The sequence below is a fragment of the Piliocolobus tephrosceles genome, chromosome 14 (assembly GCF_002776525.5).
Source record: "Piliocolobus tephrosceles isolate RC106 chromosome 14, ASM277652v3, whole genome shotgun sequence".
NCBI classification, from domain to species: Eukaryota; Metazoa; Chordata; class Mammalia; order Primates; family Cercopithecidae; genus Piliocolobus; species Piliocolobus tephrosceles.
In genome coordinates, this window is record NC_045447.1 from 4,135,524 (window position 1) to 4,160,162 (window position 24,639).

The following is a 24,639-nucleotide window of genomic DNA, read 5'->3' on the forward strand; positions in this document are numbered from 1 at the left end:
TTTTTTTTTTTTGAGACGGAGTCTAGCTCTGTCCCCCGGGCTGGAGGGCAGTGGTGCGACCTCGGCTGACTACAAGCTCTGCCTCCCGGGTTCCCACCATTCTCCTGCCTCAGCCTCCCGAGTAGCTGGGACTACAGACGCCCGCAACCACGCCCAGCTAATTTTTTGTATTTTTAGTAGAGATGGGGTTTCACCATGGTCTCGATCTCCTGACCTTGTGATCCACCCACCTCGGCCTCCCAAAGTGCTGGGATTACAGGCGTGAGCCACCGCGCCCGGCCTTTTTTTTTTTCCTTAATAAGAGAAACAGGGTCTCCCTATCTTGCCCAGACTGGTCTCAAACTCCTGAGCTCACATAATCCTCCCACCTTGGTCTTCTAAAGTGCTAGGAGTACAGGCATGAGCCACTGCACCCAGCCAAGGATAAGCCTTCTCACAAGCAAACAGCACCTTTGGAAACTGTATCGTCAGCCGGGCGTGGTGGCTCAAGCCTGTAATCCTAGCACGTTGGGAGGCCGAGCCGGGCGGATCACGAAGTCAGGAGATTGAGACCATCCTGGCTAACATGGTGGAACCCTGTCTCTACTAAAAAATACGAAAAACTAGCCGGGCGAGGTGGCGGGCGCCTGTAGTCCCAGCTACTCGGGAGGCTGAGGCAGGAGAATGGCGTAAACCTGGGAGGCGGAGCTTGCAGTGAGCTGAGATCCGGCCACTGCACTCCAGCCTGGGCGACAGAGCAAGACTCCGTCTCAAAAAAAAAAAAAAGGGAAACTGTATTGTCTCAGGCTATGGGTGCTGATACATTTCCTGGGTGAAGTCAAGTCACACAAGGAAGCCATGGTTTAATGATTTGGGGATGGGACTGAGGCTGTCTGCTTCTACTGTCCAGACTGGAGTTTCCCAGCCTTGGCACTATTGACATTTTAGACCAGACTCTTCCGGGGGATAAGGGGTGGTGCTGCCCCTGTGCAGTGGCAACCTTTTCTTTTGCTCACTAGATGCCTATAGTTGTGACAACCAAAAATGTCTCCAGACATTGCCATGTGTCCCCAGAGGCAAATCCACATGTATACGGCAGACTGCAAGGCCCCATCCCCAGGGCTTCTGATTTGACCAGTCCAGGTGGGGGCGTCCAAGAATGTAAATTTCAAACAGGTCCCCGGGGCATGCTGCCTGCTGCTGCACGCCCGGAGAAGCGCTAGGCTAGACTCTGCGACAGCCTGCCAGCTACATGTGTAATTTTAATTGTTCTAGAAGCTACATTAGAAAAGCTTAAAAGACAAGTGAAATTATTTTGGTAACGTGTAACCCAATGTATCTAAAATATTATTTCAATGCAATCAACACAAAAAGTTATTACAAGACACTTTTTTTTTGTGCCAGGTCTCTGAAACCTGCAGGTACCTCACACAGCCCTGAGCTCTGGGCCATAATGCGGCTGGCAGCCTCCATGCTGGGCATGCTGGGTGCTGCGGCCCTAGATGTTCTCCAGCAGACCCAGAGGAGTGAGGACCTGTTTCTGCTCTGACAGGGTGCTCTCACGGTGCCAGCTGCCTAACCGTAACCATCTGGCCGGCAGCCTCTCAAAGTAGTTTTCTAACTCACAGGGATCCATCTAACACATTCGTCCCTGCCTTTCATGTGCAAAAAAGTCTTTTCTTGAGACCATTACAATGGACAGTAACAAGACAAAACAAGTCCCCAAAACTCACAACGCCAACTCCATGCTTTGCTTTGTTCAGCTTCTTAACCACATTCAAATACTATCCACTGGCAAACATGGCCCAGCTCTGCCATTCCATCCACATTCAGGTGCAAGGGGCAATACAGCCCATCCCCTGCATTCTAGCAGAAGGCTGCCAGAAGAGTTAAGTGCTAGGAAGTAGATAAGAGAGGCCAGACACAGTGGCTCACGCCTGTAATTTCAACATTTTGGGAAATCGAGGTGGGCAGAACACTTGAGGCCAGGAGTTCGAGACCAGCCTGGCCAACATGGTGAAACCCTGGCTCTACAAAAAATACAAAACTTAACTAGGCGTGGTGGCATGAACCTGTAGTCCCAGCTACTCAGGGAGGCTGAGGCAGGAGAATCACTTGAATCCAGGAGGTGGAGGCTGCGGTGAGCCAAGATCGCACCACTGCACTCCAGCCTGAGCAACAGAGTGAGACCCTGTGCCCAAAAATCAAAAAAAAAAAAAAAACCCAGCACTTTGGGAGGCCGAGGTGGGCAGATCACGAGGTCAGGAGACCAAGACCATCCCGGCTAACACGGTGACACCCTGTCTCTACAAAAACTACAAAAAAAATTAGCCAGGCGTGGTGGGGGACGCCTGTAGTCCCAGTTACTCGGGAGGCTGAGGCAGGAGAATGGCGTGAACCCGGAAGGTGGAGCCGAGATCACACCACTGCACTCCAGCCTGGGCAACAGAGCGAGACTCCGTCTCAATAAATAAATAAATAAATAAGTAAGTAAATATTAAAACAAAAAGGAAACAGATAAGGCAATCAGCCAGAACCCAGCAGGGGATGGCAAGGCCCCTAGCCAAGGAGCACTCCAAGTGCTCTGTGGAGTCCACCTGGGCACACAAGCAGTAGCAGAAGCTCCAGGGCAGGAAAAACAGGTCCCAGGTGCAACAAGGACACGAGGGCCGTGGCTGACGGCGGTCGGCAGCAGCCCTCAGCCGAGGAGCCCTGGCCAGAGAGGGCAAACCCTGGCCAGAGATGGGACAGGGATGGGAGGCAGGAAGCAGGGGGCCACGTGCCTCAAAATCTCTAAAGCTCCAAAATGTACCTGTCAAAAAGCTAAATACATATCCTAACTACTGCATTTCCCCTCCAAAGCCATCCTGCACAGACTGCCACAGATGCAAACAGGATGTTCGCTGCACTCCTTTTTGTTCAAGTGAGAATTACACATAAGCACCCACTGAGAGGACTGGCAGAGTCCCCGCTCACACAGCAGGCCCACACCAGCAGTCCAAGGGCATAGATGTGCGCAGACATCAAAGGTGCCCCAGGCCAGACACGGTGGCTCCCGCCTGTAATCCCAGCACTTTGGGAGGACCAGGCGGGTGGATCACTTGAGGTCAGGAGATCAAGACCAGCTGGCCAACATGGTGAAACCCTGTCTCTACTAAAAACACAAAAATTAGTCAGTCGTGGTAGTGGGCACCTGTAATCCCAGCTATTCGGGAGCTGAGGCAGGAGAATCGCTTGAACCCAGGAGGCAGAGGTTGCGGTGAGCCAAGATTGCACCACTGCACTCCAGCCTGGGCAACAGAGTGAGACTCCATCTCAAAAAAATAAATAAATAAATAACAAAGCCCCCACAAACCTCTCTACCTCTCTGCAGTGGAGATGGCTACAGAGCAGCAGCTGTGGTGCAGTACCAGTTATTTAAAGGAGAGCAGTGAGCTACACTGGAAAAGACGCACCTCAAACAGCAAAGTAGAAGACCACAGAGGGACCGACTCCACCTCCCGGCAGCCAACCCCAGGGGCGACTCAGGGAATTCATTCTCTACTTCCTACATTTGCTCACCTTTGTAGTTTTTTTTTTTTTTTTTTTTTAAAGACATGGGGTCTCACTCTGTCACCCAGGCTGGAGTGCAGTGGTACCATCCTGCTCACCAGAGCCTCAAACTCCTGAGGCCAAGCAATCCTCCCACCCTGTCCTCCCAAGTAGCTGGGACCACACGTGCACACCATCACGCCTGGCTAATTTTTTGCTTTCTGTATAGAGACAGGGTCTCACTCTGTTGTCCAGGCTGGTCTCAAACTCCTGGTCTCATGGGATCCTCCTGCCTCAGCCGCCCAAAGTGCTGGAATTACAGGTGGGAGCCATGGCACCCAACCTGTTTTTGTTTTTGTTTTTTTATGAGCAAATTACTTTTGTAGGAAAAAGACTTTTAAAATCCTGCCTATCATCTGTGAGTCCCACCTGCGCTATCTTTGGCCCCTAGGATGCTCACAGAATTCTTTCTCCCAACTCGAAGGCCACTAGCGAACCCCTTTCTCAGGTTACTTCACAAGTGTTCATTTGTCAGCCCAGTCTGAAAGTCAGCTCTGCTGTGACCCAAGGTACCCTGGAGGGCAGAAGACTGGCACCAAGGGGCTGGGCCTGTGAGCACACAGCCACAAGTACAGGGCCACGTGATGCCATCCCCACAGCAAACAGCTTCCCTGCAGCGGTGACACTGGGCCTGCGAGGGCCTTGTGGCCCGGTTATGTGCGGGGCTCAGACCCCACAGCCCCGCCCTGGCCTGACACACTACCCATCCAGTCAGTACCAGGGCTTCGCCTGCCATCTCACTCGGGCAAAGCCTTGCAAGGGTAAAAATGCTTAAACCCATTCACCACCAAGACGACAGAAAGTGAAAGCCACACTGGCAGGCAGCATGGGACAAACGCTGCATCCACCTTTCCTCCCGCTTCTCAACGAAGGGCAGGCTTGGCCGAGAAACTGCCTCATGCACTTTGTTAACAAAAGAACCTTCTGGTCACTCTGAAATGGAGCGGTTTGTGATACTGCGTAGTTTAACTCTCGGCCATTTGTTCTTGTTTTCTTTTTAGACGGAGTTTTGCTCTTGTTGCCCAGGCTGGAGTGCAGTGGCACCATCTCAGCTCACTGCAACCTCTGCCTCCCAGGTTCAAGCGATTCTCCTGCCTCAGTCTCCCCAGGAGCTGGGATTACAGGCACCCACCACCACGCTCAGCTAATTTTTGTATTTTTTGTAGAGACAGGGTTTCACCATGTTGGCCAGGCTGGTCTCAAACTTCTGACCTCAAGTGATCCACCCACCTCGGCCTCCTAAAGTGCTGAGATTAGAGGCGTGAGCCACCATGCTCGGCCTCTCGGTCATTTGTTTTGCACAGTGGCACATCAACAGCAAAATGGCAGGATGTGTTCCTGTGCAAAGCCTGTTCTCCAGAGAGCTCCAGCTTCCAACGGTTCCCACCAGGACTGGGCCATCCCCGCCCAGAGCTAACTCCACTCAAAACTCACACTTCACCTACACTCCCACTCCCAGCACCCTTCTCAGCCTGGCCGCCCTTCCTGTCCCATGCAACAGTTCAGGGTACACTACCCTCTGAACACCTGTGGCCACTGCCCACCCCCGACCCAGCCTGCACGAAAGGCCCCTTGGTGCTCACCACAGGGCACCCCACTGACACCTCACCACCCTGTTGCCATTCCTCTACTGCACACAGGACTCATCTCTCAGGTCCCAGCCTCCAACCTGATTGCTCTAGACTGTGGCATGACAGCAGGAATCAGCTAGGCACAGGCAATGTCCAGGCTTACACCCCTCAGGGAGACAGCTGGCCACATCCAGCGTCAGAGGCACGTAGTGCCGGACACCACCCCGTCTGTGTCAGCAGCACTTACAGCTGAGACTGGATCCGAGTGAGCTGGCAAAGTCTTGAGGCACTTCCCTGTTTTCACATCCCATATCCTCACACTTTCATCAAACTGAACACAAAAGAAGAAATAATAGTGATTTTACAGGAAGAAGGGGCAAACCTCCCCAGAATCCAAGACCTGCCACCAGTCCATCCTCCCCACAGAAAGGACTCGGGCTCCACCTGCCTTCTCCACAGTGGCTATAAGCAAATTCAACAGCCTTCCCAAAATCCAACACCACCTCCCCAGGGAAGACACCCCGGCCACACTCACGGATCCTGAGACAATAAGGTTGGACTGGGGATTGAAGTTACAGCAAAAGACGTAATTACTGTGTCCCTTCAGTGTTTTCAAACACTTTCCCTAAAACAGAGTATCATTAGTATTATTCCAGTGCTTATTTCCCCAAACAAAAGCGTCGGATCACATTCATCAATGCCCGACAGCTCAGAGCATGCCTGATGCCCCGCCAGTGACTGGCTGTTCCCCGAAGTCAACTCGACCTCCCCCACCCGCCCCCGCCCCATGCCCCTGCAGCCAGTCTTCCCTGGAGAGGAGCACTGAGTGCTGCTTACTGAGCAGTCAACTCAGTCCCCCCACCACCCGCCCTGTGCCCCGCTGCCAGTCTCCCCTGGAGAGGAGCGCTGAGTGTTGCTTACCGAGCTCACGTCCCATATCTTCAAGGTTTTGTCATCTGAGGCGGAAACAAGAAGGTTAGAATCTGACGACCAGGCTACATCGGATATTCCCTTGGGGAGAAAAAACAGGGTCAGTAACTTGCCAGGACAAAGTAGGACCGGTTAGCAAAAGGTCAAAATCCCAAACATCCCCATTGCCCTCAGGAAATCTTCTCACTAGCGTTAACCTTACAAAAGACACAGGGCCCTGGAGGAAAACAGCAGGCTTTCTGCAGCTCTGCCAGCCTCACAGACACTCCTCCGTGGAAGTCAAATGTATTTGCATTAAAAATTCAAGATGCAAATAACTCTAAAAAAACAACGGGGAAACTTAAACCTGAACCCACAGCTCTCGAAGCAGCCCTGACCCCTTGATCACTAGAGCCACCCTGTTCAGCAGTCAACGTCACCGCACAGGGCTGAAACCTACCAGCTTGTGGCCAGATATGGTTTTCTCAAATTTCCCATCATATGCGCCCCAAATTTTAATGAGTTTATCAGCGGCTGAAAGAAAACAAAAGGATCTGAGGCTAAGAGCAGGACACAGTTGTCCAGTCATCCAGAATCCAAAGTCTGGGCTTTTCCCACATGAGCCCCAGATGATCAGCATGAACCACATGGCTCAGAACCCATTCGGCACGGCCACGTCCCCGAGAGGACCAGTCCCCTTCCCCTCCCTCCAAGGGCCCATGGGCAACTTCTTCTATTTCTTTTTTTTTTTTCTTTTTTTTGAGACGGAGTCTCGCTCTGTCACCCAGGCTGGAGTGCAGTGGCCGGATCTCGGCTCACTGCAACCTCCAACCTTCTGGGTTCAAGTGATTCTCCTGCCTCAGCCTCCCAAGTAGCTGGGACTACAGGCATGTGCCACCATGCCTGGCTAATTTTTTTTTGTATTTTTAGTAGAGACGGGGTTTCACCATATTGGCCAGGCTGGTCTCAAACTCCTGACCCTGTGATCCACCTGCCTCAGCCTCCCAAAGTGCTGAGATTACAGGTGTTAGCCACCACGCCCGGCCCCCACGGGCAATTTCAATCGGTGCTAAGGTCACAGTTCTAGGAGGAGACACGCCCACCGGCTACAGCCCCCCCAGCGGTAGGTGAGGAAGCAAGCCACCCCCTCGCCGGTTTGTTGTCTGCAGCTAAGGACCTCAGTGCTACGTACATGAACTTGCCAGCCACTCTCCATTCGGGCTGAATTTCACAGAGGACACTGCTTTGGTGTGGCCAGCAAGGGTGAACTTTAGAGCATAGTTTGGCTTCACGGGCGTCGGCTGCGGGAGAGACCAGTTAGCGAAAAGTTACCACCACTGTGCGTTCCACTCGTGACCAGTTTGGATTGTGACTCCACCATTTAATTTCAGCTCAGATCTTCAGAGCTCCAAATCCATATGCCCAGTGCCTTCCACCAATCCCTATGTGGACGTCACCTTTCAAGTGGAACACATCTGAATCTGAACCCACTACTTCCCTACGAGGCCTCTTCTGTCGTCCCCAAACTCAGTACCAACAGCCCCAGCCGAGCCAGAAACATCTGAGGCCCCCTCAAGGTATTGCCCCACCTCAAGCCCACCTCTGATCCCGCTACAACACAGGAGGCCCCCACCAACTCTGGCCTTGGTCCAGCGTCCCACCGCCCCCACCCCAAACACACCCGCGGCCCTGCTCCCTTTGCTAAAGGTCTACAGGAGGGCTTGCAGATCTGCCTGTGCCTCAGGATCGCAGTCGGGGTGGGGGCAACTATGGAGAGATGTTTTCTGGGTCCTAGAGACTCTCACAATCAGGACCAAGAATCTGTTCCCTCCTCCAGGTGACAGACTGGGGATCCCTGACACAGCAGGTAACAAGCATTCATTAGGTATGTGGTCAGTAAATCAAAATTAGCAGTGACATTTAACTGAGTAGGGGAAGACTAGGCTTATGAACTTGAAATGTTTCCAAGAATCTCTAAGCGTATTTGCCCCCGGAAGGCGCCCAAGGAGCCCCTGGGCACGCACCTTGCTCTGAGTGGCGGATGACGAAGGGGTTGGCTGTGCTCTGGCTGCCTCGGTCTCGGGCTTCTTCTCCTCCGTTGCCATGGCTCTGACGCTGGCCGCACAGGGAACGTGGACGGAGGGACCTGGTGACAGAGGTAGTCTGCTGAGGGAGATGCAGAACAGGAGGCCAAGAAACAAATCATATTTTTAAAAATTGATTTCCAGGAAAAAGGATGAAAAGAAAAACATTTGAGTACCATATAGAGCCCTGCAGCAAACAAACCATTCCAAATCGGGGACCCTATCAATGACCCTAAGTCCTTGCTAACACTTTCCAGCTGCTCCGCTGACACCCCTGTGCTCACCCCTTTTGTAATCATAATGAAAGACCTACCCTCAAGGGCGCTTCTTATTTTGTTACCCAGAGGTCTGCAGGAATGCAGCAGTTTGTGCAAACCAAATGCAATTTTCTTCAGAGAGTCCTGGATACATTAAAAAAAGAACGGCAAAAGGTTTCCTGACAGAAAGCTAACACGCCAAATGGCAGAAGACTGAGCCTCAGAGTGTAGAAGTTTGGCAGCACATCCAAATCCTAAAATGCACCCCAAGTGATGCAATCATGTTCACAGACATGTTTGAAAACACAGGCGCAGGCACCCAGTGGTCAACGCCTCATGGGTGAGCTCCAGTGCCTCCATGCACAGGCTGCAGGCGCGTGCATGCTCTGCCTGCTGGAACTTCCACATCCTGCCTTCTGGAAAAGCAGCCTCAAGTCCACCACCGATATTCTACGAGCAAGACTCACACTGCAGGGGAAGGAAAAAAGACTGCAGTTCAATGGGTTTCACCTTGACAGTGAAAATGACCCCAAATTTGTAGAGTAAGCAGCTAGTTTCCTCTACCATGGGAATAGATTCATTACTTGAATACGTCTCATAAAAGCACAACAGGTTACTCAGAAAGGAAGGACAGCATTACTAAAAGGCAAAGCCACTGAGACAAGCTTGCAAATACCACTGGCCATCGGAATCCTGGAAGCTAGCACTACCATCCATCTAATGAGTTTACACACTGGAAATTCTAGCTTGGAGCTTTCAACTGAAATCTTGCACAGGCTGCTTGCAACACTAACGCAAAATGGAAGGCATCAAAAAGCACGTCTCAAAGTCTTCATCCAAGAGGAAGGCAGAGAAATTACAAGACCCACTTTGCAGAGAACAGGTGTGGCCACCGCTCCATTTCACCTGCAGCAAAGAGTCCCTGCGCAAAGACGGATTGCGCTGCATCTAGGGCCAAGTACTGTACAAGAATGGGGGAGGGGAGGGGCAGGCCTTGTAGCACTGCCCAGGGGACGAAGTGCCAGTACAAAACCTGTCCTCAGTAAATGCCAGCTACGTGGTGCTTGTCATCAGTGCAACCTGGCCATGCCAGTTTAACCCAACTGCTGCCTTTTCCTTGGCAGGCTGGACAAATACAAGGAGACAGAGGAACTAAGGAAATCCAAGCAAAAAGCTGCAAAGTCCACTGCAAAGGTCCTAGCGTGAGACAGCCAGGCCAGGGCAAAAGCTGAGTGACGTGTGGCCATGCCCTACCCAAGTGAAACACCAGAGGAACAGAAGGCGAAACAGGCAGCTCAGAGGGCCGAGCAGCTCCTGTCAGCATCAACTCACCTAGGTGAGGCTAGACACCTGGAAACACCCTCAGGTGAGGAACAACAGGTAGGCTGTCTTACAAAAAAGGTGCCCAGCCCCTCCCAGCTCAAGCCCAACCTGCCCAACCCTTTGGGCTCAAAAAACATGAACATTCAAAAGAAACAAACAAAATAATCTTAACCTGACTTTTAAGAATACAGTGGCTGGGCGTGGTGGCTGACGCCTGTAATCTCAGCTCTTTGGGAGGCTAAGGCAGGAGGCGGGCAGATCCCGAGGCCAGGAGATCAAGACCAGCCTGGCCAACATGGAGAAACCCTGTCCCAACTAAAAATACAAAAATGAGTCGGTGTGGTGGCGGGTCCCTGTAATCCCAGCTACTTGAGGAGGCTGAGGCAGGAGAATGGCTTGAAACCAGAAGGCAGAGATAGCAGTGAACCAAGATTGCACAACTGCATTCCAGCCTGGGCCAAAGAGTGAAAAATTCCGTGGTGGTGGTGGTGGTAGGGGGAGAGATGCAATTTCTTGTCCCAACACACCTGCCAAGTTTCTACCTCAGTGGTGGCATCTAGGCTTGGCATTTTCTTTTCTTTTTTTTTTTTTTAAGACAGAGTCCAAAGAGTCCAGCGGCACAATCTCGGCTCACTACAACCTCCACCTTCCGGGTTCAAGTACTCCTTGTGCCTCAGCCTCCCGTGTAGCTGGAATTACAGGCGCGTACCACTACACCCGGCTACTTTTTTGTATTTTTAGTAGAGACGGGGTTTCGCCATGTTGCCCAGGCTGGTCTCGAACTCCTGACCTCAGGCAATCCGCCCGCCTCAGCCTCCCAAAGTGCTAGTACTACAGGCGTGAGCCACCGCGCTGGGCCAAGGCTTGGCATTTTCATGAACAACCAGGTGTCTCTGTGGAACAATCATTTTGAGGGAACAGGAAGGTTGGAGACTTGATACTGAGGAAAGGGGGAGGGCCAAGGTTACAGGCACGGTGATGAGGAGGTGGCCTCTAGACCAGTTGCTGCCTGGCTCCACCTAGCAGCCACTGCTTTTCATCCAGGTAAGTCTGACCACCTGAAGTCCAGCAACCAAATCTCAGTATGCCCTCCTGGACTGCATGCCACAGGCTGATTCCTGAGTCCCTCAGTCCCTGAGATCCAGCCCAGGAATCTGCCTGTGGCATGCAGTCAGGAGAGCACACTGTGTGCAAAGACAAGAATTAATCTGCATCTTCAACACCAGCCAGGTGGTCAGCCCAACAGAGGTGGGAACCCGGCTCTACCTCTCTGAGATCCTGGACAGGCTCCCGCCTGGGTCCTTCGCTTACCTGTCTTCCCCACCGGCTAGCACAGCACCTGCCCAGATCACAGATTAAACCAGCATTTGAGGAGATGGGTAAACGGACCTGGGTGAGTGGAAACTTGCAAGCGAGACAGCAGGGAGTGTCGTTAGCGATAAATAACAGGCCGACCTCAGTTTGGTCCCAGAACGTAACCGCTCAAAATGGCTCTCGCAGACCGGCCAGGACAGGTCTGCGGCCCCGCGCGAGGAGGGACGGTGGGCCCCCAGTTCAGGACCGAGGACCTGCACCCCAGGACCCCACCTAGCGAGCTGCAGCCTGGCTGCCTCGGGTTGGGGTGAGCGGCGGGAGCGGGCTGGGGGCGTTTCTACGAGGAGGGGAAGCGTTTCTACGAGGAGGGGAAGCGCACCACGTCCAGGGACTGAGTGGCTTGGTGGGTCTGGGGTCCTTCCTTGAAGACACAGAGGAGGGAGAGGGGCGATGTGAGGCCGGGCACGCCGCCTGCGGGTAAGAGGCCCCAGTGCCGGCGCTCTGGCCTTGTCAGCGGCCCGCCGGGGAAGCGGAGGTGGGGGCGCGAGTGGGGGCAGACGGGGTGGCGGGGCCTACGCGCGCGGCCGTCCACCGAGGGGCCAGGGCGGGGGTCCCGGGCGGGGCCGCTGCAGCTGGAGCAGCGCCCGGGGCTGGGCCTGGCCCGAGGCCCGGCTGGGAACACGTGCGGCGGCCGGGGGTGGTTTGGGGGCTCCTGGCGCCGCCCCGCTGCCCGCCTCGTGCTCCCCGGGCCGGGCGGCTACCCGCTTACCTGCCGGGCCGCGGCGGCGGGGCCGGGCGCTCGGGGCGTCGCGTCGGCCGCCGCCTGGGCGGGAGCGCGGACTCAGCTCGACGAGGCGGCAGCTCGGGCGGGCGCCAGGCGGCGGGGGCGCAGTGCGCGTGCGCGAGAGGAGGGGGGCGGTGTCTGGGGGGCGGGGCGAGCGCACAAAGCCGGCCTCTCGGAGGAGCGCTACGGGCAGCGGCAGCGGCCAGAATGCCTCGGGCCGGCCCAACGCTTTAAAGGGATAGCACGGGGTGCGTGCTTCCCGCTTAAAAGCTTTAATCCCCGAATTTGGCTGGTGCAGGCCCTCCTAATGCACTTCCTAAAAGTTGAAGTATAATGATACATACAGGAAAGTGCTAGTGTGCCCTCGCGTTTCCACAGACAGCACGCCCTGCACACACACACAAGCAGCCCTCTGGGACCTGCGCAGACGGCGTCGCCCGGCGTTGTCCCCGGAGTCGAGTCGGGCTGGGGCACCTCCCCGGGCGACCAGGCCCCTTCTTGATCATCGCTGGTACGGATGAGAGCAGCAGTGGGCATTTGGAAAGCACCTGGGACCGCTCCCGGGTGCAGTGCCCCCATGTGGCCTCCCACCCCAGGCGGGTAGGACGACTCCTGCCCATTTGGAAGACCAGGAACCTGCGCGTTCTTTCACAGGGTTCGGAAGCCCGGGCTTCGCCTTCCCGCGGGGCCGGCTGCCGGGCTGCGGGCGCTTCCCGCCTCTGCATGCACAGAGCCCGCAGTGCACGAAGCTGCTCCCCGCCATCCCCGCGGACTGGCAGAGCCGCGCTGGAGTCACCCGCGTTCGCTCCCCAGTGCGCAAACTCACTTCGCAGCGGGCTCTCTGGGGGCGGCCAACCCTTCCCTCCTGGACTGGCATTTTCTCCTCCAGGTACAACGGGGTGGTCCCCAGAGGAGGACTCAGGATCTTAAGGAGAAGCTGAGGCCCGGTCCTCTGGCCTCGACAACTGCACGTTCTCGCCTGCTTCACTTCTTAGAGCCTTGGAGGTAGGCACAGCCTCCCTATCCCCTCAGCTAGGCCTGTGGGTAAAATAACACAGTCCCTTATTCTCCAGTTAAAAATGGGAACACAGAATATGACAAGGAACCCGTGCAAACAAAGGGACGTAGCATTTGAAATAAAGATGCCAAGGAGGGTGAGGTGAGCGGTTGTCAGAGAAGTGGAACCGAAAGACTGGCAGTTGGTCTGGAGTCCCCTTCCCAGGAAGGACACAGAGAAGTAGAGGTCCCTGTGTGGTCCTTCAGGGCTCCATGTGGATCTGTGTGCCCAAGAGGCTTGATCCCTTGGGCCAGGTGCCCTGGAGCATGGAGTAGTGACAGTCACAAGTTAGCAAACCCAGTTCAGAGAAAGAAGCTCATCTCTATCTCTGTCCACCTGGCCGCCTGGGCCGGAATCCCTAGCCAGTGACACGCTGCTCTCCCCTCCACCCCGCCTCAGCTCCTCAGATCGTCCACTTCTCTCCCTCCTCACCCCAGCCCTGCCTCCCACCCGGGTCTTTTCTAAACCTGCAGACAGAGAAACTCCTAAAAATCCAGCTCTGATCTGTCACTCCCCAGTTTAAAACTCAGAACTAGCTTCCCACTGTCCTAAACTCCCAAATTCCCACTGCCCAATTCGGGTAAAGTGCTTACCAGACCCGGCCTCCTCTTACAAACTATCCCCGCCTCCCAAACTGCAGCCCGGGTTCCAGCCCCAAAACAAAAGTATTTCCAGTCCTTCAGCCCTCCAGGCAAAGCAAGATAAGGGGCTGGACCCCAGAACTCTCAGAACTCAAACCAGGTTCCCAGCTTCCACTTCCAGGTGAATTGATCTTGCCGACCCCACCCCACCCCCAGGAGATAGAGCCTTCTGGTAAAAATGAGATAATCCCACCGGGCGCGATGGCTCATGCCTGTGATCCCAGCACTTTGGGAGGCTGAGGGGAGTGGATCGCCTGAGGTCGGGATCACCTGAGTCTGAGGCGGGTGGATCCCCTGAGGGTGAGGCAGACGAATCGCTTGAACCCAGGACGCAGAGGTTGCACTGAGCCAAGATCGTGCCACTGCACTCCAGCCTGGGCAACAAGAGCAAAACTCCATCTCAAAAAAAAAAAAAATTGTTCAGAGAAACAGTTCCATTTACTAAGTCACTCCTGGTGGCCAAAGCCTAGTTAATGTTCTGAAAAACAAATATCCAACATGTTTGTTCCTCTTCTGTGATTCCTATTTTCTCATCAATTTTCACCTGCAATATTTTTTCCTGAGCCTGACAACAGTTTGGTAGGTTATAAGAGGATTTAAAACTTAGTAAAGCAAATTACCTGCCTTTGTTAAATTCTCTTCCTTGCTGGCGTTATATGGTTTCAGAATTTTAGCTATGACTGCAGGGCTGGATCGCAAAAATTGCTGAATGGGATTAGAGGATTTTCCTTTTTTTTTTTTTCTTTTTTATTGAGACAGAGTTTCACTCTTGTTTCCCAGGCTGGAGTGCAATGGGGTGATCACTGCAACATCTGCCTCCCAGGTTCAAGCAATTCTCCTGCCTCAGCCTCCCGAGTGGCTGGGATTACAGGCATGCGCCGTCACGCCCAGCTAATTTTATATTTTCAGTAGAGATAGGGTTTCACCACGTTGGTCAGGCTGGTCTCAAACTCCTAACCTCAGGTGATCCACCCGCATTGGCCTCCCAAAGTGCTGGGATTACAGGCGCGAGCCACCACGCCCGGCCTTCTCTAAACAATTTTTATAAATACAACATTTCAGCTAGGCACAGTGGCTCACACCTGTAATCCCAGCACTTTGAGAAGCCAAGGCGGGCAGATCACAAGAACAAGAGATCGAGACCATCCTGGCCAACATGGTGAAACCCCGTCTGTACTGAAAATACCAAACAATTAGCCAGGCATGGTGACGGGCGCCTGTAGTCCCAGCTACTCGGGAGGCTGAGGCAGGAGAATCGCTTGAACCCAGGAGGTAGAGGTTGAAGTGAGCTGAAATCGCACCACTGCACTCCAGCCTGGCAACAGAGTGAGACTCGCTCTAATAAATAAATAAATACAAACATTTCTAGAATGTTTCTCCCCACCCGCACTCAAGGACCTCTGATCAGCCCCGCAGTCCAGGCCTGCTGGCCACCCTCCTCACTGACCCGGGTCCCTCCACCAGGCTGTCCTCCCCAGGGCAACCCCGACCAGCCAGTGTCCACTTGGGCCTGCCTAAACCTGGTGAGTCTTCCGGCCCCCAGCTCCTCCACAGTGAAAACATCTTCCATTGTAATTCCTGGGTCAGTGTCCCCTGGGTCTGGCTGAATTGAGTCTGACCCTCATCACAGCACTCTGGACACTTGGCCCAGGAGGGTGGGGGTGACATGTAGCACTGAGGAGCACTTGTGTACCCAACTCTGTGTTCAGTTTGTTACATTTAGTACCTCCTTGCACCCTCCCAACAAGCCTGTGACATGATGCCTTTATTATCTCCTTTTTACAATGAGGAAACCAAGGCTCTGAGAGGTTGAGAAGCTGCCCAAGGACCCACAGCTAGTGGGCACAACCAGGGAAGTGAGTCCTGGTTCTAGGCAGGACCCACACGCACGCCAGTCCACTCTCAGTGCTTCCAGGAGTGGCCTCTTCAGAGACCTCGCCTGTGGGATCAGGAGCAGGCGGCGCGGCTCTGAGGTTGCAGCAGGGCTGAAATGCAGAACACCAGCCTCTTTTAGGATTTGGGGCTTTCGAAGAACCGTGTTGTCACCTAGTGACTAGTATTTCCTCGGGGCCGAACTCTGAGAGGGAGGGCCACCAGCAGCGATGGACGAACAGCCCATGGCAGGAGTGCTGGTGTCCTCAAAGCAGGCAGCCCAGTAGCACTGGCTGCTTCATGGCCAGCGCAGAGCTTTGAGGGGCAGCAGATTCCAATGGCAGTTGATTTGGGAGGGTGGTGGAAGCTGAGGGATGGAGGAATGCTTAGGACCCAGGGTTTCCAGGAGCTGCTGACCAGATTTCCAGGCTGGTGGGCCACTTCGACCTGCTGCTGCCTGGAAATGCTAAGGCTGCCTGCCAGCCCAGGTCAGTGGGATTTTATGTTAAATTCCTTTTCCCCTGGTAACTATGCCAGGGCAGCCAGTTGGGGGATTCATGTTACCATCTCCCCATCCCCAGGATCTCCCGGTGGACCCACCAGGGCCCTGTGGGCCTCCACCTGACAGCTTTATGCTGATTGGCCATTCTCAACCCTTCACCTGACAGCTTTATGCCGATTGGCCACTCTAAACCCTTCACCTGACAGCTTTATGCTGATTGGCCACTCTCAACCCTTCACCTGACAGCTTTATGCTGATTGGCCACTCTCAACCCACGTATCCAGAAAGCCACTTCCAGTCTTCACTGTACCACTGTCCTCTTCTTCCCCTGGCCTTAGCTTCCCAGTACAGAAACACCAGGGTAGACGGAGGAGCCCATCTTGTTCTTGACAAGGACTGTGCAGTTTCTTCCTTGTGTCAGATTCTCTCCTTCCACTCCGTTCTCCTTCGCACCAACCTCGTTCTCCATTCATCACGTCCCCTCCCCTTGCCACCCTCTAAGGTGACCCCTCTAGATTGCCCCTGTCTCCAGTGATGACACCCCACTTTGACTGGCACAACCCCAGTTCCAGAACTGGAGTCCCTGCCCCTGGCAACCCCTCAATCCCAAAGAGACCCGGATGGTTGGTCACCCGAGTTGTCCCTTCCTTCAGGCCCCTCCATCCTTGCCAGCATCCTGGCCCTCACCAGGGGCCGCTCCCTTGTCCACCTCCCTCACTACTGTGGGCTCACGAGAGAGGGACACCCTGTCCACCTCGGTGCCTGCCAGGAGGGACACACGGCAGGTGCTTAACAAAGACCCTCACAATGAATGAATCGTGGCATGTTTGCTTCCGCTTCCTGTTGGGATTTAAACCTATGTTAAACTTGCTTAAAAGTCCCTACGACCGTCTGCCTGCCCCCCCCCCCCCCCCCCCCCGGGCCGGGGGGCCCCGGGGGCCCCCCCCCCCCGCCCCGCGCCCCCGTCTTCCCCCAGGTGGTGCTGGGAGCTCAGCCGCGCCTGCCCAGAAGCAATGCAGGCATCAGTCTGGGTGGGTCAGGCCAAGCTGGGCGGGTCTCCCAGCGAGAATTCTAGGAATGCGGCCCTTGTTTCCAAAGCCAGGCTGCACCTGGTGCAGTCTGCAAATTCCCCTCCCCACCTCGGGTTCTCCGCAGCAGGGGTGGCGGCAGCATAATCCCACTGGTTACAGAGAGTCCCGGCGAAGACCACTGTGAAAGACACAGCTCCTGGGACAGGCCAGGTGGAAATCAGAGGCCCAAACAACCAAGGGGATTTTTCAAAGGCTTTAATTTGTTTAGTTTTGTTTGGCAGGGCCGGGTGGGAGGAGTGTGGCTAGTGCAGTGGTGGTTTGTAGGAGTCATTTTTTTTTTTTTTTTTGAGACGGAGTCTCGCTCTGTCGCCCAGGCTGGAGTGCAGTGGCGCGATCTCAGCTCACTGCAAGCTCCGCCTCCCAGGTTCACGCCATTCTCCTGCCTCAGCCTCCCGAGTAGCTGGGACTACAGGCGCCCGCCACCTCGCCCGGCTAGTTTTTGTATTTTTTTAGTAGAGACGGGGTTTCATTGTATTAGCCAGGATGGTCTTGATCTCCTGACCTCGTGATCCGCCCGTCTCGGCCTCCCAAAGTGCTGGGATTACAGGCTTGAGCCACCGCGCCCGGCCAGGAGTCATTTTTTAAGGGCTCTATATCTGGCTGCCAGTAGTACTCCGCCCGTGCTTCCCCGACATACCAAACTATTTCCATCTGTCCGAGCTATTAAAAAGCACCACAGCTGTTCTTCCTGAGCACCTACTGTGTGCCTTTCACCCGTATAAGGACGTCATTTATGTTTATTTTATTTATTTATGAGAGAGTCTGGCTCTGTCGCCCAGGCTGGAGTGCAGTGGTGCCATCTCAGCTCACTGCACGCTCTGCCTCCCGGATTTACGCCATTCTCCCGCCTCAGCCTCCCGACTAGCTGGGACTACAGGCGCCTGCCACCACGCCCGGCTAATTTTTTTTTTTTTTTTTTTGTATTTTTAGTAGAAACGGGGTTTCACCGTGTTAGCCAGGATGGTCTTGATCTCCTGACTGATTTGTTTTTCTAAGACCAGCCGAGTGGGCACAAAAGAACCAGCGAGTAGGCAAGGCTAAAAGCAAAACTGCAAATTTATTCTTTGGTCATCTAGCTTCAGGGACTGGAGCTGGGTTGGGGGGAGTTTCTAATACAGTCCCGACAAGAGTGGGGGCTGAGAAAGCCCGCCCCGGGCGCATCTGCTGGGAGTGACTTTTCTAGGAGTGGAAGGGCAATAGGCGGGGCACGGGCATGTCGGGGGAGGGGGGCTCCGCAGGTGCCACCAGGTAAATCTTGGTCTCCTCGGATTGACATCACCTGGTGCATGCCTGATTAATCTTCACCTTCCCGGGCGTCAGCTGCATTCTCGCACACACGGGAAGAGTTGGTGGTGAAGAAGAACCCGGAAGTGAACCATCCTGCCTCCGTTCGTCCAAACACTGACCTCGTGATCTGCCCACCTCAGCCTCTCAAAGTGCTGGGATTACAGGCATGAGTCACTGCGCCCGGCCTATTTTTATTTTTGTTTTTATGTTTGAGACAGAGTCTCGCTGTTTGAGACAGAGTCTCACTCTGAAGTCCTACCCAGGCTGGAGTGCAGAGGTGTGATCTCGGCTCCGTCTCCTGGGTTCAAGAGATTCTCCTGCCTCAGTCTCCCGAGTAGCTGGGATTACAGGCCTGCACCACCTCGCCCCACTAATTTTTTGTATTTTTAGTAGAGACGGGGTTTCACCATGTTGCCCAGGCTGGTCTTGAACTCCTGACCTCAGGTGATCTGCCCACCTTGGCCTCCCAAAGTGCTGGGATTACAGGTATTAGCCACCACACCCGGCCCACCTAAGGATTTTAGATACCATCTCATTCAGTCCCAAACGTGGGAGCTATTCTGATCTTTACAGATGAGGAAAATGATTTAAAAGACCTCCACGCTCTGATAGATGAGGAAAATGAGGGGCCCAGAGACCCTCAATGACTTGCCCAATGTCACACAGCAAGTACATACAGGCTGGGGCTTGACCCTGCTCTGCAGACCTCCATAAGTTCCATGTCTTCCTGTGAGTCATACCGGCCCTCTGGCAAGTGTGGGCATCATCCCTGAGTGGCTGTCCCCACAGCAGCTCTGTGGTCCGCCCTCCACGCTGACACCCGGACACCTGCTTCCAGTTCCTTCCCTCCTGCGCCCCTGACTGCATCTCAACCCCACTGCCCTTTCCCATTGTTTCCGGGATTTCACAGTGATGAAGTGTTTCTTTGGGACAAAATAGAAGCGCTCCCTGAGTTGGTTAAGAGGCAGCACAGTCTCCACAGGGGTAAGTAACCTAAGGAAAGGGGTGACCCGGTATTAGGAGAGCATACCAGCCTTGATGGGGGCGGCCCTCACCAGCCCCAGGCACTGAAGGCCCGGCCCTGGGGGCGGGAGCTGAGGAAGAGAGTAAGAAGCCGCAGCTGCAGGGCCTGCCCTGCTGGGTTTCCTGCAAGCTTGAGAATTCCCTAGGCGGGGAGCAGCTGCCTAAAATAGGAAAGCTGAAACAGAGGAGAGGCTCGGGCTCAGGTGGAGGACTTGGCCTGGGCTCCGGCTCCCAGCAGCTCCCTTCCTTCCTGGCTTGCCCAGGACGCTCACAGCCCCTCTGTCTGCCCACCCCTGCCCTATACCTCTGCGGTCTTTAACTCCCCCAAAAACCAGCTAAGGCCTGAGCATCTGCATGAATGCAGCGGATGAGGCTTTTCCTAGGCGGTCAGCCTGAGCCTTACTCCCAGCTGTCTTCCAGTGGCCACAGAGCTTGGAGACAGCCTTGGAGGCAGGGAGCAGTCACCCCACCACGCCCCAGGGACTAGAGGCAGGCAGGCACATGGAGCAGATCTCAGCACGGTGGGCTATGGGAAGGGTGGGTAGGCACGAATTCGGGCAGAGGAGGTGCAGTCCATGGGATGTGGCTGGTCCTGGATAGTTCTGACCTCAGACATTGATTTCCTCATCTTGGGGTCTCATGTTAAAGCTGTTAAACCAGAGAGGCAGGGACTACCAGTGCCTGGAGGTCATTTAAATCACAACCATGGTATCTAAGACAGAAATAAAAGATGGACCCTAAGTGCCTGTTGGTTTGTTTATTGGAGACAAAGTCTCACTCTATTGCCCAAGCTGGGGTGCAGTGGCATGGTCACACCTCACTGCACCCTCTATCTCCTGGGGTGCAAGCGATCCTCCTGCCTCAGTCGCCCGAGGAGCTGGAAGTACAGGTGTGCACCACCATGCCCAGCTAACTTTTTAAATTTTTTGTAGAGATGGGGTTTTACTATGTTGCCCAGGCTGGTCTCAAACTCCTGGCCTCAAGTTATCCTCCCACGTCAGCCTCCTAAAGTTCTGGGATTACAGCACTGGCCCCAGTGCACATTTAGAACGTACAACCCTTTGTGAGTTCCCTCCCAGGAATCTTTCCTTCAGAGACACCTGCAGAGGGGCCCGAGGCTGCCCCAGCATGTCTGTGGCAGCAGTATTTATAATGATGAACTCATTGCAGACAAATGTTCATCTGTAGAGGAATAGGTAAATGCACCATGGGACATCCAGATTCTGGAAGAGTCCACAGCTGCCAAAAGGATAAGGTAGCTTGGGAAGTCCTACCACAGAGCAACGGCAGTGACATGTTGTTAAGAGGAAGAAACAAGCAATGGGAGAATGGACACAGAATGACCAGTTTTGTAAAACGAAGCCAGATGTGGGGAGGAAGGCAGGTTCTGGAGGGTGCGGAAGCCCACAAGGAGTGAAAGTGGGAAGGACCAAGTCCAGGCGCGGTGGCTCACGCTTGTAATCCCAGCACTTTGGGAGGCAGGCGGAGCACCTGAGGTCAGGAGTTCAAGACCAGCCTGGCCAACATGGCGAAACCCTGTCTCTACTAAAAATACAAAAAATAGCTGGACGTGGTGGCAGGTGCCTGTACTCCCAACTACTCAGGAGGCTGAGGCATGAGACTTGTTTGAACCTGGGAGGTGGAGGTTGCAGTGAGCTGAGAACATGCCACCGCATTGCAGCCTGGGCGACAGAGCGAGACTCTGTCTCACACACACACACACACACACACACAAAAGAAAGTAGGAAGGACCAGAGGGATCTCTCAGTCCTCCCTGAGGAGCACCAATACTCTTCAGGCAGATGTCTTGCCTTTGCAATGAAAGAAATAACAAACCTCCTTCATTTTCCACAATAGGAGAGTTATACACAGGGCTGCTAGACCGCTACAAATCTCTCCCATCAACCCAGTTACTGGCCCTCACCTCATTACCCACATCCCTGGAGTGGTGTGCATATAGGTACTGCCAGGTGCCATGGTCTGAAGTGGGCCCAATTGGTCCCTGCACTCAGACAGGGCTCCATCTGGAGGAGCCGGACCTGCAGGTGACAGTTGCAGGACGCAGTGTCGGATTCTGGAACGGGAGACCATGCTGACGAGTTGTTGGAAAATCAAGGGACCCTTCCTAGGTTGCGTTCAACCAGAGGCGCTGGAAAAGCCAGGCTCCCCTGCAAGCACCACGCAGGCCTCTGGGGTGAGGACGGGCTGTGTCAGCAAAGGCCGGGGTATGGGGGCAGTGGGGTGAGGCTGGAAGCACAGGGGAGATCCAGCCAGAGAGGTGGGTATGGGTAGGGCCGACCCCCACTCCCACGCAGCAAGCTACAGGGAAGGGTGAGCAAACGATGCAGACGAGGTGGGTGGGGGATGCTCACAGCCCTCCTTGGAGTGAGGCCAGGAGACAGCTGAGCTGGCAAAGAGACCAGCCACCCACACTGGGCCGACTTGGAGGCCTTTGCCTCGCGCCAAGCTGAGGAAGGCCGAGGAGGCCCAAGGATGAAAGAAACCATCCTGGCTGGGCACGGTGGCTCACGCCTGTAATCCCAGTACTTTGGGAGGCCGAGGCAGGCAGATCACAAGGTCAGGAGATCGAGACCATCCTGGCTAACATGGTGAAATCTCATCTCTACTAAAAATACAAAAAATTAGCCAGGAGTGGTGGTGGGCGCCTGAAGTCCCAGGTACTCAGTCGGCTGAGGCAGGAGAATGCGTGAACCTGGGAGGCGGAGCTTGCAGTGAGCCGAGATCGCACCACTGCACTCCAGCCTGGGCAACAGAGCGAGACTCCGTCTCAAAAAAAAATGATAAAATAAAATTTAAAAACATCCTTTTGGGGTAGAAGTCTAGAAGGATGGACCCTAACTTGGACCCTGGTGCCCAAAGGCTGGCTGGGTCTCGGAGGGGCCTGGATGCACTTCCTGCAGGCTCTGCCTTTCACCCTGAATGAGGCGGGTGGTGTGGGCAGGGTCCTGCCCTGCAGGGCTGTTTGTAAGGGGCAGTGACACCGTGAGCTTTAGGCCAGTCGGGTGAGAGCAGGACCGGCGGGAAGTGGTGAAGGACAGCAGCAGAGGGAACCCTTGTGAAAGTCACTGCAGACCAGCTGGGCCACATTTCCAGGCTCCTCACTTAGGCAAAGTGCCTCTCAGTCTTCAGGTTGCAACAGAGTGACCTGGGGAGCTGGTGGAATGCAGGTTGCCCAGCTCCCGGTGGGTCTGGGGAGGAGCCCAGAAATCTGTAGTTCTTTTTTTTTTGAGATGGAGTCTCACTCTGTCACCTCCTCTGGAGTGCAGTGGCATGACCTGGACTCACTGCAACCTCCAACTCCCTGGTTCAAGCGATTCTCCTGCCTCAGCCTCCCAAGTAGCTGGGACTACAGGTGCATGCCACCACGCCCAGCTAATTTTTGTACTTTTAGTTATGGGTGGATTCACCATGTTAGCCAATATGGTCTCCATCTCTTGACCTCGTGATCCACCCACCTCGGCCTCCCAAAGTGCTGGGATTACAGGCGCGAGCCACTGCGCCCAGCCTGTTTTTTACTTTTTGAGACAAAGTCTCATTCCATCATCCTGGCTAGAGTGTGGTGGTGTGATCATAGCTTGCTGTAGCCTCAACCCCCCAGGCTCAAACAATTCCCCTGCCTCAGCCTCCTGAGTAGCTGGGACCACAGGTGCATGTCACCACACCCAGCTAATTTTTTATTTTTAGTAGAGACAGGGCTCTCCCTATGCTGCCCAATCTGGTCTTGAACTCTTGGACTCAAACATTCCTCCCACCTCGGCATCCCAAGGTGTCACGATTACAGGTGTGAGCCAATGTGCCCAGCCGGGTACAGTTCTTGACAAAACATTTTTTTCTTAAATAAATAAATTGTAAAAGTTAAATTGGATGGGATTATACATTTCTATGTTTTACACATGTGTAGATTTGTGGACCACCACCATGATCAGGACTATAGGAGAGTTCAAACCTCCAACCCCACCCTGCTGCCCCTTGGAAGTCAGACCACCCTCTGCCCCCAACCCCTGGCTATCACTAATCTACTCTACGTCCCTCCAGTGTCATTTTCTCCAGAATGACATAAATGGAGTTACGCAATATGTAATCTTTTGAGACTGGCTTCCTTCATTCAGCACAATGCCCTTGACATTCATCTTTCACGTTGCATGTTTCAGTTTTTTTTGGTTTTGTTTTTTTGTTTGTGTGTTTGTTTCTGTAGCCCAGGCTGGAGTGCAATGGTGCCATCTCGGCTCACTGCAACCTCTGCCTTCCATGTTCAAGCAATTCTCCTGCCTCAGCCTCCCGAGTAGCTGGGATTAGAGGCGCCTGCCACCAAGCCTGGCTAATTTTTTTTTTTTTTTGAGACGGAGTCTCACTCCGTTGCCCAGGCTGGAGTGCAGTGGTACAATCTCAGCTCACTGCAACCTCCGCCTCCCAGGTTCAAGTGATTCTCCTGCCTCAGCCTCCCAAGTAGCTGGGACTACAGGCATGAGCCACCATGCCTGAATAATTTTGTATTTTTAGTAGAGACAGAGTTTCTCCATGTTGGTCAGGCTGGTCTCGAACTCCCGGCCTCAGGTGATCCACCCGCCTCAGCCTCCCAAAGTGCTGAGATTACAGGCGTGAGCCACTGTGCCCAGCCTTCCAGGACACTTTCATCATCCCAAACAGAAACTCTGTATACACTAAATGCTAACTTCCTATTTTCCCCTTCTCCGAGCCCCGATCATCTCTATTACACTTTCTGTCTCTATGAATTTGCCTATTCTAAATACTTTACATAAGTGTAACTACACAATATTTGACTCTTTGTACTGGGCTTATTTCCCTTAGTATCATGTCTCCAAGGTTCATCTCTGTATCAGAATCGTAGCATGATTCAAAATTTCATTCCTTTTGATGACTGAATAATGCTGCAGTGTATGTATACCACTTTATTTTTATTTTTATTACTTTTATTTTTTATTTATTTATTTGTTTTGAAATGGAGTCTCGCTCTGTCCCCCAGGCTGGAGTGCAGTGGTGCCATCCTGGCTCACTGCAACCTCCACCTCCCAGGTAACGTGATTCTCCTGCCTCATCTTCCCAAGGAGCTGGGACTACAAGCACGCGCCACCATGCCCAGCTAATTTTTGTATTTTTAGTAGAGATGGGGTTTCACCATGTTGGCCAGGCTGGTCTCGAACTCCTGACCTCAAGTGATCCACCAGCCTCAGCCTCCCAAAGTGCTGGAATTACAGGTGTGAGCCACCACACCCAGCCTATTTTTAATTATTTATTTTTTATCTTTGTTTTGTTTTGAGACAGAGTCCCACTCTGTGGACCAGACTGGAGTGCAGTGGCACCATCTCGGCTCA

The 24,639-nt window shown here is 53.9% G+C and overlaps 1 protein-coding gene across 1 annotated transcript in view; it reads right to left on the minus strand.

The window, feature by feature from the left end:
- WDR5 (WD repeat domain 5) overlaps positions 1-11,906 on the minus strand; it is a 29,923-nt gene extending 18,017 nt beyond the window's left edge. The window contains exons 1-7 of the mRNA XM_026457511.1: positions 11,798-11,906; positions 8,075-8,196; positions 7,243-7,351; positions 6,511-6,584; positions 6,063-6,152; positions 5,677-5,766; positions 5,346-5,472 (exon numbers count right to left, since the gene is read on the minus strand). Coding sequence (XP_026313296.1) covers positions 5,346-5,472; positions 5,677-5,766; positions 6,063-6,152; positions 6,511-6,584; positions 7,243-7,351; positions 8,075-8,155 — 571 coding nt within the window. The 5' untranslated portion in view covers positions 8,156-8,196; positions 11,798-11,906. The remainder of the gene's footprint in view (positions 1-5,345; positions 5,473-5,676; positions 5,767-6,062; positions 6,153-6,510; positions 6,585-7,242; positions 7,352-8,074; positions 8,197-11,797) is intronic.
- Between the last annotated feature and the right edge of the window lie 12,733 nt (positions 11,907-24,639).